Source organism: Liolophura sinensis, chromosome 13 (assembly GCF_032854445.1).
Source record: "Liolophura sinensis isolate JHLJ2023 chromosome 13, CUHK_Ljap_v2, whole genome shotgun sequence".
Lineage (NCBI taxonomy): Eukaryota > Metazoa > Mollusca > Polyplacophora > Chitonida > Chitonidae > Liolophura > Liolophura sinensis.
Window position 1 is genome coordinate 4,027,113 of NC_088307.1, and position 18,387 is coordinate 4,045,499.

The 18,387-nt window shown below is 40.3% G+C and overlaps 1 protein-coding gene across 1 annotated transcript; it reads left to right on the forward strand.

The window, feature by feature from the left end:
- Positions 1 to 7,996: 7,996 nt before the first annotated feature.
- LOC135480441 (uncharacterized) lies at positions 7,997 to 16,345 on the forward strand. The gene is made up of 3 exons (XM_064760274.1): positions 7,997 to 8,043; positions 10,330 to 11,648; positions 11,757 to 16,345. The coding sequence occupies exons 1-3, from the start codon at positions 7,997 to 7,999 to the stop codon at positions 16,244 to 16,246; spliced, it is 5,856 nt and encodes a 1,951-aa protein (XP_064616344.1). The 3' UTR covers positions 16,247 to 16,345.
- Positions 16,346 to 18,387: the final 2,042 nt, after the last annotated feature.

An 18,387-nucleotide genomic window follows, 5' to 3' on the forward strand; every position in this document is an offset into this window, starting at 1 on the left:
AAAAAAAAAAAATATACCCCTAGAAAATTTCCGCTAAATTGTGTGTGCAAAATTTTAAACTTCTATGTTGATCGGTGTTGGAGTTCTGCTGCTAACAAAATCGAAAAAAAAAAAAAATAATAATAATAATAACTAGAATGGATCTGCGAATAGCAGATCCTAGGCCGGGATCCCGGATCGGATCGATGACGTTTTCCCCTTCATGTTCTGTGTTCGAAGGACACATGTTCCATATACACGGCTTTCAAAGTTTCCATGCGACCTTACACCGTTTGTCACTGAGGCAGTCGGCCGGTCATATGCATTCCCTCGAATAGATCAGCGACCTTGATGATTCTACGCTATGCCCAGTAAAAAACGGTCGTCCCTTGGCAGACTTAGCCCGCTATTTGTAAGAAATAAGGCAAAAACACGACCAGTGTAACAGCAAGTTTGTACATTCACATCTCAATCCACGACCTGCCATGCACAGATTTACAGCTCCACTGATAGCTCGGCCACCGTTAGAAAGTCAGCACTTATACCAGGGCACATGTCCATATCTGTCAATCACCCTGGCCTGTTTAACGTATAGTAAAGAGGACGAGGTGTGCGCAAAACAAAGCTAACTTTTACAGGTCCACGTCGTTTGCTGTTGAAGTTAGATCTCTACGCCATCTAATAGAGTACTGGAGATAGATGGGAACTGGAATCAATGTCATCCCACAACCGTTTCGGGAGATCACGGACAGTGTGGCCGAAACATCAGGTCAAATACTACAAACCCAGTCCAGTCCCCATCTAACTCCATGTTAAAGCAATAGGATTCCCATCTTTTTCTAAACAAAAAACGGTGTTGTGATTTAAACGCTTGTGGCGAAAAAACTATTGATCGGAGCTCAAATCTGTTGACGAATGCTCGAAAGAGCATGTCTTGGGCTACAATTTCGTGCAGGTTGCACATTTCTAGCTGTCATAGTTCTCGAGTTACAGGTCATTGAACTTACGTCTATTTTTTTACTTTTTTGCTTATATCTCAAAAAGTTACACAGATATACAAAAAACACAAGCAGATTCAGAATCAGCAGCTCAAGATACACCAGAATGTGTTCAGAACAATTGAACTTTGAGAACTTTTTGTGACGTCACAAATTCGACCAATGGCGAACTTCTAGAATTTTGACCGGAAGTGAACCATTTTCGCAAACTTTAAAGAACTCGTGACTTACTAGCTGCATGCCAACTTTCAAATCGATCGGTTCAGTGGTTCTTGAGAAGAAGATTTTTAAAGATTTTACACAAAATCCAATATGGCGGCCGAACCACGTGACATAGCAAAAAAGTTGAGAATTTGTCCCGAGGTATTCACCGCCAGAATATGTGTGCAAAATTTCAGACCTGTATGTTGAACGGTAAAAAAGTTTCCATGCGAACAATGTCGGTGAAAAAAAAAAAATAATAATAATAATAATAATAATAACTAGAATGGATCTGCGAATAGCAGATCCTAGGCCGGGATCCCGGATCGGATCGATGACGTTTTCCCCTTCATGTTCTGTGTTCGAAGGACACATGTTCCACATACACGGCTTTCAAAGTTTCCATGCGACCTTACACCGTTTGTCACTGAGGCAGTCGGCCGGTCATTTGTATTCCCTCGAATAGATCGGCGACCCTAATGATGCCACGCTATGCCCGGTGAAAAACGGCCGTTTCTTGGTAGATTTAGCCCGCTAATTGTAAGAAATAATGCAAAAACACGACCAGTGTAACAGCAAGTTTGTACATTGACATCTCAATCCACGACCTGCCATGCACGGACTCACTGCTCCACTGATAGCTCGGCCATCGTTAGAAAGTCAGCACTTGGACCAGGGCACATATCCATATCTGTCAATCTCCCTGGTCTGTTTAACGTATAGTAAAGAGGACAAGGTCTACGCAAAACAAAGCTAACTTTTACAGGTCCACGTCGTTTGCTGTTGTAGTTAGATCTCTACGCCATCTAATAGAATACTGGAGTTAGATGTGAAATGGAATCAATGTCATCGTACAACCGTTTCGGGAGATCACGGACAGTGTAGCCGAAAGCATCAGGTCAAATACTATAAACCCAGTCCAGTCCCCATCTAACTCCATGTTAAATCAATAGGATTCCAATCTTTTCTAAACAAAAAACGGTGTTGTCATTTAAACGCTTGTAGCGAGAAAACTATTGATCGGAGCTCAAATCCATTGACGAATGCTCGAAAGAGCATGTCTTGGGCTACAATTTCGTGCAGGTTGCACATTTCTAGCTGCCATAGTTCTCGAGTTACAGGTCATTGAAGTTACGTCACTTTTATGAGTTTTTTGCTTATATCTCAAAAAGGTTTGCAGATACAAAAAAAATACAAGCAGATTCAGAATCAGCAGCTCAAGATACATCAGAATACGTTCAGAACATTTGAACTTTGAGAACTTTTTGTGACGTCACAAATTCGACCAATAGCGAGCTTCCAGAATTTTGACCGGAAGTGAACCATTTTCGCAAACTTTAAAGAACTCGTGACCTACTAGCTGCATGTCAAATTTAAAACCGATCGGTTCAGTGGTTCTGGAGAAGAAGATTTTTAAAGATTTTACACAAAATCCAATATGGCGGCCGAACAACGTGACTTAAGAAAAAAACAAAAAATATACCCCTGGAAAATTACCGCCAGATTGTGTGTACAAAATTTGAGACCTCTATGTTGAACGGTGTTTGAGTTCTGCTGCTCACAAAGTCGGTGAAAAAAAAATAATAATAATAATAATAATAATAATAAGAAAAAACAGAACGAAAACAATAGGGATCCCGTTCGGGAGAACGGGATCCCTAATAACTAGAATGGATCTGCGAATAGCAGATCCTAGGCCGGGATCCCGGATCGGATCGATGACGTTTTCCCCTTCATGTTCTGTGTTCGAAGGACACATGTTCCACATACACGGCTTTCAAAGTTTCCATGCGATCTTACACCGTTTGTCACTGAGGCAGTCGGCCGGTCATTAGCATTTCAGCGAATAGATCGGCGACCTTAAAGATGCTACGTTATGCCCAGTGAAAAACGGTCGTTTCTTGGCACACTTAGCCCGCTTTTTGTAAGAAATAAGGCAAAAACACGACCAGTGTAACAGCAAGTTTGTACATTCACATCTCAATCCACGACCTGCCATGCACAGACTCACTGCTCTACTGATTGCTCGGCCATCGTTAGAAAGTCAGCACTTGGACCAGGGCACATGTCCATATCTATCAATCACCCTGGCCTGTTTAACGTATTGTAAAGAGCACGAGGTCAGCGCAAAACAAAGCTAACTTTCAGAGGTCCACGTCGTTTGCTGTTGTAGTTAGATCTCTACGCCATCTAATAAAGTACTGGAGTTAGATGGGAAATGGAATCAATGTCATCGTACAACGGTTTCAGGAGATCACGGACAGTGTAGCCGAAAGCATCAGGTCAAATACTACAAACCCAGTCCAGTCCCCATCTAACTCCATGTTAAAGCAATAGGATTCCCGTCTTTTTCTGAACAAAAAACGGTGTTGTGATTGAAACGCTTCTAGCGAAAAAACTATTGATCGGAGCTCAAATCCGTTGACGAATGATCGAAAGAGCATGTCTTGGGCTACAATTTCGTGCAGGTTGCACATTTCTAGCTGTCATAGTTCTCGAGTTACAGGTCATTGAAGTTACGTAACTTTTTTGAGTTTTTTGCTCATATCGTAAAAACTTACACAGATACAAAAAAAATGCAAGCAGATTCGGAATCAGCAGCTCAAGATACACCAGAATACGTTCAGAACAATTGAACTTTGAGAACTTTTTGTGACGTCACAAATTCGACCAATAGCGAACTTCCAGAGTTTTGACCGGAAGTGAACCATTTTCGCAAACTTTAAAGAACTTGTGACCTACTAGCTGCATGTCAAATTTGAAAACGATCGGTTCAGTGGTTCTGGAGAAGAAGATTTTTAAAGATTTTACACAAAATCCAATATGGCGGCCGAACCACGTGACATAGCCAAAAAAAAAAAAATATACCCCTAGAAAATCTCCTCAAGATGATGTGTGCAAAATTTTGAATTTCTGTCTTGAACGGTGTTTGAGTTCTGCTGCTAACAAAATCGAAAAAAAAAAATAATAATAATAATAATAATAATAATAAGAAAAAACAGAACAATAACAAAAGGGATCCCGTTCGGGAGAACGGGATCCCTAATAATAACTAGAATGGATCTGCGAATAGCAGATCCTAGGCCGGGATCCCGGATCGGATCGATGACGTTTTCCGCACCCAATAATACACGGTCCTTATCACAGAAAGTTTATACTTTTACGTATCAATCCACGGCCTGCCATGCACAGTCTAGCCGGCCCCCTCCTTCCTCTTGACAATGGGGCTAGGCAACCATCCATGCAGTTTACAGCATCATTAATCATACTCAAGTGTATTTCTTGGGCCTCCGTGGCTCAGTCGGTTAGCGCACTAGCGCAGCGTAATGACCCAGGAGCCTCTCACCAATGCGGTCGCTGTGAGTTCAAGTCCAGCTCATGCTGGCTTCCTCTCCGGCCGTAAGTGGGAAGGTCTGCCAGCAACCTGCGGATGATCGTGGGTTTCTCCCGGGCTGTGCCCGGTTTCTACCCACCATAATGCTGGCCGCCGTCGTATAAGTGAAATATTCTTGAGTACGGCGTAAAACACCAATCAAAAAAAAAATAATAATCAAGTGTATTTCTCAGACATTTATACAGACATATTAAACTCTAAGTAATTTATGTTACTGACTCTTTTCAACTGTTTGTGCTTGATAGCATAATTTTATATAAAATGATTTTGGCTAACGTTTAGCTTATAAATGCGTAAAATGTCAGTTCGTTAGCGGATCAGACTGTCGATAAATCGAGATCGACCATTCTCTCTGATTATCCGACTTTGATAAGCAGATATGGTTTAGTATCCACAACTGAACACACAAGCCAAGTTTCATTAAATTCGGACAGGTGGTTCAAGTGGGCAGGCAAAAGTTGAATTGTTGTGTTGTCTATTATAAAACACAGTAAGTAGAAAAATTTCTTTGTAAAAAGTTAATAGAAAGATTTACTTTAATAGCATTATCTGAAAGTACAACTTATATAGAAGGTTACTGTGTTCCGGTGGAAACCGCACGAAGCTTTTTTAAAAGTTTACATTCTTGTAGGAATATAAATTGTGTGTATGACCCGATGCCAATTTTGCCGGTAATATCAAGAGCAAAATGGAAAGAACAAAATAACCCCTGCTAATATGAGGCTCAGTGCGTCTGTGACTGTAATCACATTATCCTCTGATAGATGGTCAGATAAGCACGATCCCCTGTGTGTTACATACACTTGCCCCTGCAAGAAAAGGGTTTCGAACGGAAATAACAAAATAACCCCTGCCAATATAACGCTCATTGCGTGTGTGATTGTAATCACATTGCGCTGTGATAGATGGTGGGATAAGCACGACCCCCTATGTGTTATACACACTTCTCCCTGCAAGAAAAGGGGTTTCACACAGCAGGTAAACTGACATGAACTCACATGCTGAAGTGATACTGTGTCTATAAGGGATAGAGAGACAAAGGAAGTGTCCTGCATGCTGAGGAATCGAGACGTGTCTAGTGAAAACACACAGAGTCAAAGAATACGTAGGGAGGGGTGTGTATTAATGCATGGAGTCATATTTCGCTACATTGAGTCATATTCCGCTACATTGAATGAAGAGTGAGTGCTTGGGGTTTAACGTTGTGCTCAACAGTTTTTCAGTCATGTGACGACGAAGGAATCCTTAGGGTGTATTTAATGAACATCTTGTTGCAGGACGATTTTCCACCGCTCTTTTATCTAGACTTACCGAAGGCAAGTAAGCCGCCCCGCTTACCCCGCTTGTCCGAGACATATTACTGATGCGGATCAACCAGTTGTTGCACTATCCGCTTCATGCTGAACGTCAAACGAGGAAGTTACAACTTCCTCTTTTAAAGTCTTAGGTGTGACTCGACCCAGGATTGATCCTGGATATAGGCCTACCGCTCCGAAAGCGGACGCTCTACCAACTGTGCTATCCAGAGATCGAATGGAGAGGGGGGGGGGGGGGGGGGGGTGGAGGCTGCCCAATTCAAGTCGCTCTTATTCATACAATGTTTGTTGTATGACTTTCCTTGTTAGAAGTATGTTAAAATGTTAAATAAATATGTAATTAATTGCATAATAAATAATGCCTGCATCGCTAATTACATTGTATATTTTGATAGGCAACACATATTAATTTTCCTAAAAGAACCAACACGCACGACTTCGTTTAAGTCTATTTTATCATTTTTTCACTGGCACATTTATGTCATTAGGCTAATATCAGGGCAGTTATAGGCCTACATACACATAACAAATATGAAAATCAGCGTTCAGGCACTATGTCAAGCATGCTTCGCTAAAAGGCGATCAGGTACATTTGTTCACTGTATGAGATTAATGCACTTCTGGTAATATTTCTCTGAACACTGCCTTTGGAACTTGATCATTCATTTGAAATTGTCACTTAACCTCATTGTGATTGTGTAGCTCATATAATGCATTCCCTACTGGTGCGCTCTCAACTCTGTGTGGATGTTTGGTGGCAACTGCGGAGGAAGAGGTGGGGGGCGGGGGGGGATTTGGTTTGCATTTGCTTTTCCGGCCTACATGGCAACTGCGAAGTGTCAGTCTATTTTTAGCGCATGACATCATTATATGTGACCAATGAACGTCGGCCAATCCCTCTTTCTGCTTGTTTTCAGCTAGCTGGTGAAAGATTTTGTGTATCGCTATTTGTTTTGCAAGTGGACGACCTTAACAGAGTTTGCTGTTTAATTGGATTGACAGAGCATAGTGTAAGTTACTCTTACATGTTCTCACTTATTTGGAATTTTGCTGTTGGGGTAGAATTCATGTGTATTACCGATGCACTTAAAACGCTACGGTACTGCTGATACTGACTGGTATGCCGTGCGTGTGGTGCAACAACAACAGGCGTACATTACACCACATGCATTCGTCTCAAAATAGCCCTTACAGTCATTTACTAATACCCTCTATTGGTTTTTCTCAAAATTCAGAAAGACCAGCCGTTACATACTAACAACTATTTTGAGACAAGGGCCTGCGGTTAGACTTGACTGTAAGTTACAGTGAATGTTCTTAGTAGCTTGAATTATTATCAAAAGTGATTTGCTGGTCTTCTAATAGACATACGGGTATTGATAGATAGAGTGGGTAGGGGTCATCAAAACCACAGTGGTAGTGTATGCGAACTCAAACCCAGGCCTCCCGTTTTTTCCCCGTCTTTTTGGACAACCTTAGCTTAGAGCAACAAACATTCACACGCTATTTCGGTAGATGATGGGTTACATTTCAGGGCAATATCTTGAATGGAAGTGCCAATTAGAATGAACTGATCGATTAGTTGTGCCTTTTCATTGCAGGAACATCACTTTGTTCGATTTCTGTGGTTGCCATGTTTATCTGGTATTTATTTTCCTACATAATGCCATCAGCTTGGTAGGGTTTACTGTCAAGGAGATAGCTCATTTGGTTTTGCTAGTGCAGTTTTTAGTGGAGGCATAGATAGAGGGACAGTGATGTGTAATGACAGTCGATTCAAGTTTGTGTTTATCCATGGTTACCGTTTAGCCATTTTCACCTATAATGGTTTGCTATTAAGTATGGTCTCGTGTCCTTGCTACAAAGACAGTTGTTTTGCTTGTTCTGTTTAGATTATTAGGTATAGTTTGGTGTTTATATGGGCTTGTCTCATGAATGTATTATAAAGGGTGGGTATTCTACATGCATGTTAGCGTATGGATTATTGTTACTAGTTTATTGTTACTAGTTTAATGTTGTTTAATGTCCTGCAACAAGGAGGTTCATTAATGTTTGTTATAGGCGTATATTGAGTTCACCTGAACTCTTGTTTTCATTTGCAGTGCAACATGCCACGGAAAAAGTACTGGAGAAAAACAAGATTCCATAAGGTAAGGTGGGCTCAATATATTATGTGCATAATATCATGTCTGTTTAGTTTTTACAAGCATTGGTACATGAACTGTATTCTTATTAGTGATTATATTTGACAGTCTGCAGAAAAAGGGTGTATTTAACACTAATAAAAGGGACATTTTTATGTTTAAGGGAAAAATGGAGCTAAAGTTCAGGAATGTTCAACTCTTGTACTGACTGCATAATGATGGGGAAGCAGGAGTTTACAAATGACATTGGATAGGGCTTGCATGGTTTTTAACTGCTGTTCTATGCTTAGTACAATGCGGGTGGTTGGGTGTGGGGGGAGAGGGGGGTGGGAATCATCAGATGCACCTAATTGGACCAAGATATCCCTTATACATGTACACTGGAACTGTTTTCCTGTGGGCTCTCACTGTAATGATACAATAGTTAGACGGAGTTTTCTCCCAGTAAGTTATGCAGCACACCTGTAATAAATGGTGATATTTTCTAATGTGGGATATTATAAGATAGTGTTTCTTTGCAGAGATTTGTTTTTTTCTGTACTCTTTAAGATGTACTTGATTGGTCATGGTCACAGATTGGTTATGGTCACAGATTGCAAATTAATTGCTGGTTGTCATAGTTTCTCTGTCAAGAGACTATGCCTTAGATTTGCTACAAACAATCGGTAATGGCTAATCAAATCAAACTTCAGCTATTCTTCCTGAATAAGCAAAATTATGACTTCTCAGAAATGCCACCCCCATTTTTGTACTGTTTACCGTTTTAAAAAAGCAGTAAAGTTTGTAAAAAGCTATAATTTGACTCGAATTAATCATTCGTAATGAACTCTGGAAGATAACATGTTATCTCTAAAATGGACACATCCATGAAATCCTGGACTTCAGGAAACATGACTCACATATGAACTTGTCAGCACTTTGAAGTTCAGAAGGGATGAAATTTGACTGATCTTATTCTGTCTGTGACCAGAATTCTACAGATGTAATGACTCGAGAAACGTATTTATGACAATCCATTACCTTGATTAAGTACGGCGTGGAATTGACAATTTGACATCATCAGCATTACCTGTATCGTTTTCTCCATAAAATTTTTACCCATCTGAGTACTTTCCTGGATAGTTTATTGGTTAATGCCAATTATAATGCATAAACGTAGTTTTTAACATGGAAACCATAAGCAACAGCAGCGTGCTAGGATTTAGTACACTGCGGATGGTCGTGGGTTTCCTGCAGGTTCCACCCACCATAATGCTCACCGCAGTCGTATAAGTGAAATATTCTTGAGTACGTTGTAAGACACCAATCAGATAAATAAATAAATTTAGTATAACGCGCAGCATAGCTCGCAACAGACGCACATAAGTGTGTGTGCCATATGGTATTGCATTACTAGTTTAACAAAGGCTGCCACGTAATGGTGATGTGTATTGAAAGTTGTCTGCACTTTTTTTTTTTTTTTTTACAAAAATGAAATGACAACACCTTCTTCTGTGTTAAGGTAATTAAATATTGCCAAACTTCACTTTTTCTTTGCTTTACAGTTGTATTTGGGACTGTCTGTATTAGCTGTACTTGATGTTTTGAATAAACTGGTAGGCTTTGTTACTCACAAGCAATACAAGTAAAGTCCTCAGATCAGACTGTGTGCCCAAAGCCTCAAATAATGGGGCAGCTCATGCGCACAGCAAATTATGTACACAATAATAGCATGGATGGCTGATGTTCATTTCTTGATTGTATATCTTACTTTTTAAGGAGACAAAAGGGGATGGAAACGTATCAAAAAACAATGACAGTGACGAGTCTGGGACTGTTGGTTTTACAGAGATAAGTACAGTTTGTGGACATTTTCATCAAGGACATCCACAATTTATGCCAAACAGTGGAGCACAATGTGTGGCTAATAGTTGCTCAGCTATTCTGTATGATAAAGTAAAGCCAGTTTCTATGTGGACTAGTAATGATCTTGATGCTGTATTGATTTCTGGTGATGAATTGTACTCTAATGTTAAACCTAATCTTCCTGCTGGTGAGACCCATTTGCTCATTTCAGACATTCCAGATGTGATGGACATGCACAATGGTACATTCGGTATAAGGGCAGGTGAATCTTTGACAGGTTATGTACTTGGTACTGTTCATGCAGATCTGCAATCTGATATTTTCATGCCACTGAGAGATGCTCTTGAGAGAACACTATCTGTGTTTACTTCTTGCCTTATAACCTTCAACTCTTCTACATTTGCTATCATTAAACGAGACCAGTACTTATATGTTGTTGATTCTCATTCCAGGAATGTAGAAGGTGTACAAGTTGTTGATGGGACTGCTGTAAGCATCCGATACACAGGTCTAGAAGGGGTATTTCAACACTGTAGTCGTCTGGCTATTTCACTTAACACTGGTGAGTATGAACAGTTTGAGATTACTGGCGTTGATGTAGTTACTCATGAGGATCATGCTGATTCTGGTGATGTCATGCATGTACAGACTACATGGACATCTTTATCATTTAACCCACTGACAGATGAAGACCAAAGTCTAATGTGTACGAAGCTAGAATTGCAGAAATTACCAGAACTTGATGGTCTTGGATCATGCTCCTTCCTTGGTGAACCATGCAGGACAAAGAAGATTAAAATGGATGGGAACTGTTTTTTTAGAGCATTGTCTTTTGCAATATCTGGCACAGAGGAGAACCATAGACGACTGCGACTATTAACAGTAAAACATCTTCGGGAAAACTCAAGGCTCTTCTCCCCATACCTTCGAGATGGACATGTCACTGTAGAAAGCTATTTACAGTCATCGCAGATGAAGTATTTACATACATGGGCCACTGAAGTAGAAATTCTCGCAGCGTCAGACATGCTCCAGACTGACATCTACACCTACAGTGAATCATGGTTGTTGTTTTCCAAGTCTCAAGCTCGGGAGCAGATGAATAATTCAACCAGGGCTATTTATTTACATCATGTTTCAAGTTGTCACTATGATGTGGTTATTTGTGTAAAAAATCAGTCATTAGATCTTTGTGCTGGAAATTGTTTACTGTGTAGTAACCATAGTACTGGAGGAATAAAAAGCATAACACATGTGAAATGTGAGGAAGATGACAACATTGTCAAAGGTGATGCAGTTGGTTCACGAAAAGACAACGGGAACAAATGGTTCTTTGGAAAAGAGTTGAAGAAGAAGCTACATCGTGAACATATCCAGCAGAAAAGGCTCATAACAGTGCATGACTGTACAGATGTGATAAAGAAGCCATACGCGGGACTACAAGACACCAAGAAAGACCCAAACACATATGGTGCAAATGTGTCATACAGGAGACATATTTTGGCAGCTTATAAAGAGAAATATGCCAAACCAGACTACAGGGAATCGGCAATCCGACAAGGCAAGCAGAGATACAGTAGTGATGAATTGTACCAAAATAGGATTAAGGCGTACAGCAAGGCCAAATATTTGTCGGACACCAAACATAAACAGAAGGTCAAAGCGTACAGCAAGGAGAGATATTTGTCAGACACCAAACATAAACAGAAGGTCAAAGCGTACAGCAAGGAGAGGTATTTGTCAGACACCAGGCATAAGCAGAAGGTGAAAGCGTATAGCAAACAGAAGTATTTGTCAGACACTAGACATAAACAGAAGGTGAAAGCATACAGCCAGGCAAAATATATGACGGACACCAGACACAGAGAGATGGTGAAATCGTACAGCCAGGCAAAATATATGATGGACACCAGACACAAAGAGATGGTGAAAACATACAGCAAGGCAAAATATATGATGGACACCAGGCACAAAGAGAAGGTGAAAACGTACAGCAAGGCAAAATATATGATGGACACCAGGCACAAAGAGAAGGTGAAAACGTACAGCAAGGCAAAATATATGATGGACGCCAGACACAAACAGAAGGTGAAAGCGTACAGCAAGAGAAAGTATATGGATGATGAGTTTAGGAAAAACAAGCAATCACAGCTGAAAAAAAAGTATTCAGAATCAAAGTCATACAGGAAAGATGTAATAAATAGACAGTTGGAACGCAGACGACAGAGAATAGCAGACCTTTCTTGTATTGATAGAGTAACATCTGTTTTTCAAAACTTAATAAGTGACGCACCACACCACGTATGTACAGTTTGTCATCGACGCTTTTTCAGAGGACAGGTTGTTATATGTAAACAGGAATCTTACTCACAAATAGGTCAACTGGCTGGAAAACTTGCTGCCAAATGTATATCAACAAGATACGTCCACACATGCTCTTCAGATTGCAATGTTCCCTGTATTATTTATCTATCTCCGTATTCCAAACTCTGGATTTGTTACACATGCCATAGGAAGATCAGATCAGGCATTTTACCAGCTGAGGCATCTGTTAACAGTCTACAGGTAGAATGTGTGCCATATGAATTGTCTTGTTTGAACCAACTAGAGCAACATTTAATAGCAAAACATATTCCTTTTGCTAAGGTGGCAGCCCTTCCTAGAGGTGGTCAGAGAAGTGTCCATGGTCCAGTTGTTTGTGTGCCATCCAACATTGACACAACAATTTCTTCTCTCCCAAGACCAGAGTCTGATGATCAGCTGATAAGGGTAAAACTCAAGCGGAAATTATCATATAAAGGGCATTATAGGTATCAGTTTGTAAACACTGCACGAATTGAAAAGGCACTTGAATATTTGAAAGAAAATAACCCACACTATCAAGATGTTAATTTCAACAACAATTGGGTTAACAACTTGTCATCAGCAGGAAACGACAAAGAGAGTGATAATGATAGTCTACCAGATTTATGCAACAGTGAACAACCTAGCAGTAATGAGGGCGGAAAGACTGATACGGGAAATGATGTTGAATACCTCGACTCAAGCCATACAGGAGATCAGGGGCTGATGATAGACAGTTGTCTGCAACCAGTTGACATAGGACAAGAAATACTTGATCAGTTCGCAGATAATGTACTTTGTTTAGCACCGAGTGAAGGCAATGATCCAATTAGACTTCTGATGAATGAAGAAAATGAAGCAAAGGCATTCCCTGTCTTGTTCCCTAAAGGATCACCGACATACCACGACAACAGAGAAAAGAAAATAACTATTTCACGCTATCTAAACACCAGGCTGATGCATGCAGACTCCAGATTTGCCAAAAGTACTGAGTACATCTTTTATGCTCAGTATCTCTCAGAAATTCAGCAGGTACTTTCAACTGTCTCTATTGCACTGAGGAAAAGTCGTCAACCAGAGACTGAACAAAACATTACGATAAATAAACTCACCGATTATGACTCCTTGAGAGAAATCCTAAAGACTGACTCTGGATTCAAGTTCTTAAAGCCAATCCGAGGAACTCCAGCATACTGGCAATCTGCACAGAAGGATTTATTTGCTATGCTGAGACAACTTGGCATTCCGACATGGTTTTGTTCATTTTCTGCTGCAGATATGAGATGGTCTGAGTTTATTCAAGCACTGCTGGTGGAAGAAGGCAGTGATATTGACATTACTGATATGGACTGGTCAGCTAAATGTGAATTGATCAGAGAGAACCCTGTTATGGCAGCACGGATGTTTGAACATCGATTTCAGTGCTTTTTGAAGGAATTTCTGCTGTCCCCTGCAAACCCTGTTGGGAAGATAATAGACTACTTCTACAGGGTAGAGTTTCAACACCGTGGATCACCACATACTCATTGCTTATTTTGGGTTGAAAACGCTCCCAAACTTGACCATAACTCAGATGAAGAGGTGACCGCCTTCATTGACAAGTATGTGACGTGTGAAATGCCACCATCAGATGATGAAGTGCTGCAAGAGATCGTGTCCTCTGTACAGAAGCATAGTAGCCTTCATTCAAAGAGCTGTCGGAAAAAAGGTACGAACTGCAGGTTTAACTTTCCCAGACCACCAAGTATGTGCACATTCATCTCTAGGCCAAACTCTTCAGATGTTCACAACAATGATTGTAATGAAGCATCGATAGAAAGGGAGATGAATTGTGAAGAAGCTAAGGAAATCCTTGAAGCATTGTGGAAGGCTCTCTCAAATCAAGAACATGCTTTTGGAAACACAGAGGATTTGTTCACTACTGTTGGAATTAACCAAGATCAGTTCCAGGAAGCATACACAATGCTGTCAAAGCGGGCTAGTGTTGTGCTCAGACGGGGCGTGGATGATGTATGGTTGAATCAGTACAGTCCTGACCTTCTGCGCGCATGGAATGGGAATATGGATATTCAGTTTGTGCTCGATGCTTACTCTTGCATTGTATACATTATATCATATATTTCTAAGTCAGAAAGAGAAATGGGTCTTCTTCTGGAACAGGCAAGAAAGGAAACTTTGAATGGCAATGAAGACACTAAACAGGCATTGAAGAAACTTGGAGCAGTGTATCTTCAGAGTAGGGAAGTAAGTGCTCAAGAGGCTGTGTTTCGAGTCTGTAACCTGCACTTAAAGGAATGTTCAAGATTTGTTCAGTTTATTCCTGTTGGTGACGCCATAAAGATGAGTCTGCCCCTGAATGTGATCCAAAACAAGCTCAGTGGTGGTGATTTAAATGTAGATGATATGTGGATGACAAGCATAATTGACCGTTACAAGAACAGACCAGATGGTGATGAATTTGAAGTTATGTGCTTGGCAACATTTTGTTCCGAATTCCGAGTTCTGCCCAAGTCAGAGAAAATTTCTAGGAAAGCTCAAAATGAGGGATTGGTACATAAACTGAGGAGTAACATGGGATACATTCGTAGAAGAACACAAACCAAACCAGCTGTGGTAAGATATCCAAGGTTTTCACCAGAGAATCAATCAGAGAAATATTTCCAGAGCATTTTACAATTGTTTTTACCATACAGAACAGACTCACAGCTGAAACCTGATGGCTTTAATTCATTTGAATACTTTTTTGAGACCGGTGCGGTAAGTTTGCTGTGTAACACTAGAGTTGAGCTTGTCAAGGACATAGTTAACCGAAACAAGGCATCATTTGAAACAGATGCTGATCAAATCGCCAGAGCAGAGGAAATCCTTGAAATGGGTGGTCACTTAGAAGATGCATGGGCACAGATGTATCCTGAAACTGAAGCAGAAAGGATTTCTTGTTTTGAAGAAATTGAAGAGCTTGACGAGGTCCCTTGTGAGGCAAAAGACATACCAGATTTAGTACAGAATCAGAAGTCCGATTACACTGTTGAGCCTCAACGGGGAGATCTATTCGGGAATGAAGCAAAAGATCTTCTGCGATCACTGAATGAACAACAACTGGAGGTCTTCTACAAAGTTCGAAAGTGGTGTTTAGAAAAACTCAATGATCTGGACACAGAACCTTTCTATCTTTTCATCACGGGGGGTGCAGGAACTGGCAAAACCCATTTGATTAGATCTTTGCATTTTGAAGCCAACAGGCTTTTAGCACGGTGTTTGTCAAAGCCAGATGACACATCGATTTTAATAACAGCTCCGACAGGTGTTGCAGCTTTTAACATTGGTGCTTCAACCATTCACAGTACGTTTGGTATTCCTGTAGATGTAAAATTACCCTATCAGCCATTGGGAGAAGAAAAACTAAGCACGTTACGTTCAAAGTATAGCAGCCTTCAAATTTTAATTATAGATGAAATCTCTATGGTAGATCATAAGTTACTTGCTTACATCCATGGAAGGTTACGGCAGATCAAGCAGTGTAAAGATTACTCTCCATTTGGAAAAGTGTCTGTGATTGCTGTTGGAGATTTCTATCAATTGCCACCAGTGAAAGGGAAACCTTTATACAAAGATGACATTGGATTTAATCTCTGGTCTGAGTTCAAAATAGTGGAACTAACTAAAGTGATGAGACAAAAAGATCAAAGCTTTGCAAATATGTTAAACCGTCTTCGTATCCGTAAAAAGACTGAGAGAATCACAGCTTCGGATATTTGTATGTTGACTGAGCGCGAGACCGGAGAAGAAGAAGGTGATATTCATATATTTGCAACAAATCAACAAGTTACAGAATTCAATCTCTCTAAATTGTCTCAAAGTGAAGAGGAAATTATTTCTTTTGATGCTGAAGACTTTGAGAAGGATCAAAGGACTGGAAAACTTCAGAAAAGAGACAATCAGTTCATAAGTACGATGTATTCTAATTTGCCCAGAAAACTGTCTTTAACAGTAGGAGCTCGAGTGTTACTTATGAAAAAACATTGATGTTTCCGATGGTCTTGTGAATGGAGTCTTTGGCACAGTCTCACATATTCCATGTCCAGCAAGAGGTGAAGATGTACCAAATGTGATTTATGTTGTATTTGACAGTGACAGAGTTGGTACTAAGACGAGGAGAGAGAGTCAAATCCCTGATTGTGTACCATCCAGCAGTACACCAATTCACCGGGTAGAAGATAGAGTGAGTGCACGTGGTGGAATCAGAAGACAGTTTCCGCTGAAGTTAAGTTATGCTTGTACTGTACACAAGCTCCAAGGTGTCACTCTTGACAGAGCAGTTGTTTCCCTGGACAAAATATTTGCTGCAGGCCAAGCTTATGTGGCGTTAAGTCGTGTGAGATCACTGGAGGGTTTGACCATTCAGGATTTTAAAGAGTCTGTTATTTATTGTAATGATAGTATTACTGAAGCACTCTTGTCTATGTCGCCTTTCATATCTGAAGACAACAATGACCAAGAAGCTAGTTTGGTGGAATTCAAGTTTATTCTTCATAATATACAAGGATTAAGATCTCATATTCATGACATCAAAGGGGACAAAAGATTTACAACATCACATGCAATCTGTATTACAGAAACTTGGCTATCTTCTGATGAGTCAAGACAAGGACGATACCTAGAGGGATTCACATTCAACCATAAGACAAGAATTCAAAGCTACGATCAAAGCAATCCATTGTTCAAGGAGTTACAACAACAAGCACATGGAGGGGTTGGCATTTTTCACAAATCTGATATAAAATGTGAAATGTTGGATCTCGCTATTCCTAACTTGGAGAGTATGGCATTTTACTTCAATGATCCAAACTTTGCCGTCATTGTCATTTACAGGCCATTGTCTTATAGTCTTCCTATTTTCATACAAAATCTAGATAAACTACTGAAAAAACTGGTGAATCTTCCATATGGTTGTGCAGTAGTTGGAGATTTCAATGAGAACATATTGAAGTCGAATGTCATTTCAAAACTGTTTGCCTCTTACCATTTTCAGCAGCTTGTGAAAGAACCAACCACAGAAAACGGGACACTGATTGATCATGTTTATGTCAGACATGTCCATTTGAAAACAGTCAAAGTCATTCCGACTTATTTTAGCTACCACGATGCCATTATGTCCACATTATGAGAAGAGCAGGTAGATGATAGGTGTCATATGGACCTTAATGATGACTTGTTATATACTGACAACTGGCTTACGGGTTGACCTGAAAATTCAGAAACTCCATATTGCATAAAGGCTACATACTTTATGAATATTGTATTCTGTAACAAAACAGTAATGGCTATGCTGCAACTGTATTCTGATGCTAAAGTGATATATGGCTGTCCAACTTATGGCTATACTACAAGTAAAGCAATAGTTTGAATACTGTCCTTCCACGCTGTACTCACAATAAAGCAGTACACAGCTATCATACTGCCTCGCTTCACTGAAACTCAAACAGTACCGGCTATTGTACTGCCTGGTTTTACTGAGACTGAAACAATACCAGCTATCGTATTGCCTGGATTTACTGAAACTAAACCAGTACCGGCTATTGTACTGCCTGGCTTTACTGAAACTAAAGCAGTACTGGCTCTTGTACTGTCTGGCTTTACTGAAACTGAAACAGTACCGGCTATCACACTGCCTGGCTTTACTGAAACTGAAACAGTACCGGCTATCGTACTCCCTGAATTTACTGAAACTGAAACAGTACCGGCTATCCTACTACCTGGCTTTATTGAAACTGAAACAGTAACAGCTATTGTACTGTCTGGCTATACTGAAACTAAAGCAGTACCGGCTATCGTACTGCCTGGCTATACTGAAATTGAAACTGTACCGACTATCATACTATCTGGCTTTATTGAAACTGAAACAGTACCGGCTATCGTACTACCTGGCTTTACTGAAAATCAAAGAGTACCGGCTATCGTACTGCCTGAATTTACTGAAACTGAAACAGTACCGGCTATCGTACTACCTGGCTTTATTGAAACTGAAACAGTACCGGCTATCGTACTGCCTGGCTATACTGAAACTAAAGCAGTACCGGCTATCGTACTGCCTGGCTATACTGAAACTGAAACAGTACCGGCTATTGTACTGCCTGGCTATACTGAAACTGAAACTATACCGACTA

Coding starts and splice junctions, on each gene's coding strand:
- LOC135480441 (XM_064760274.1), top strand. CDS start 7,997: ATGCCACGGAAAAAGTACTGGAGAAAAACAAGATTCCATAAGGTAAG. Junction 8,044..10,329: donor ACAAGATTCCATAAGGTAAG/GTGGGCTCAATA, acceptor TTCTCATTCCAG/GAATGTAGAAGGTGTACAAG. Junction 11,649..11,756: donor GCATAAGCAGAAGGTGAAAG/CGTATAGCAAAC, acceptor AGATGGTGAAAT/CGTACAGCCAGGCAAAATAT.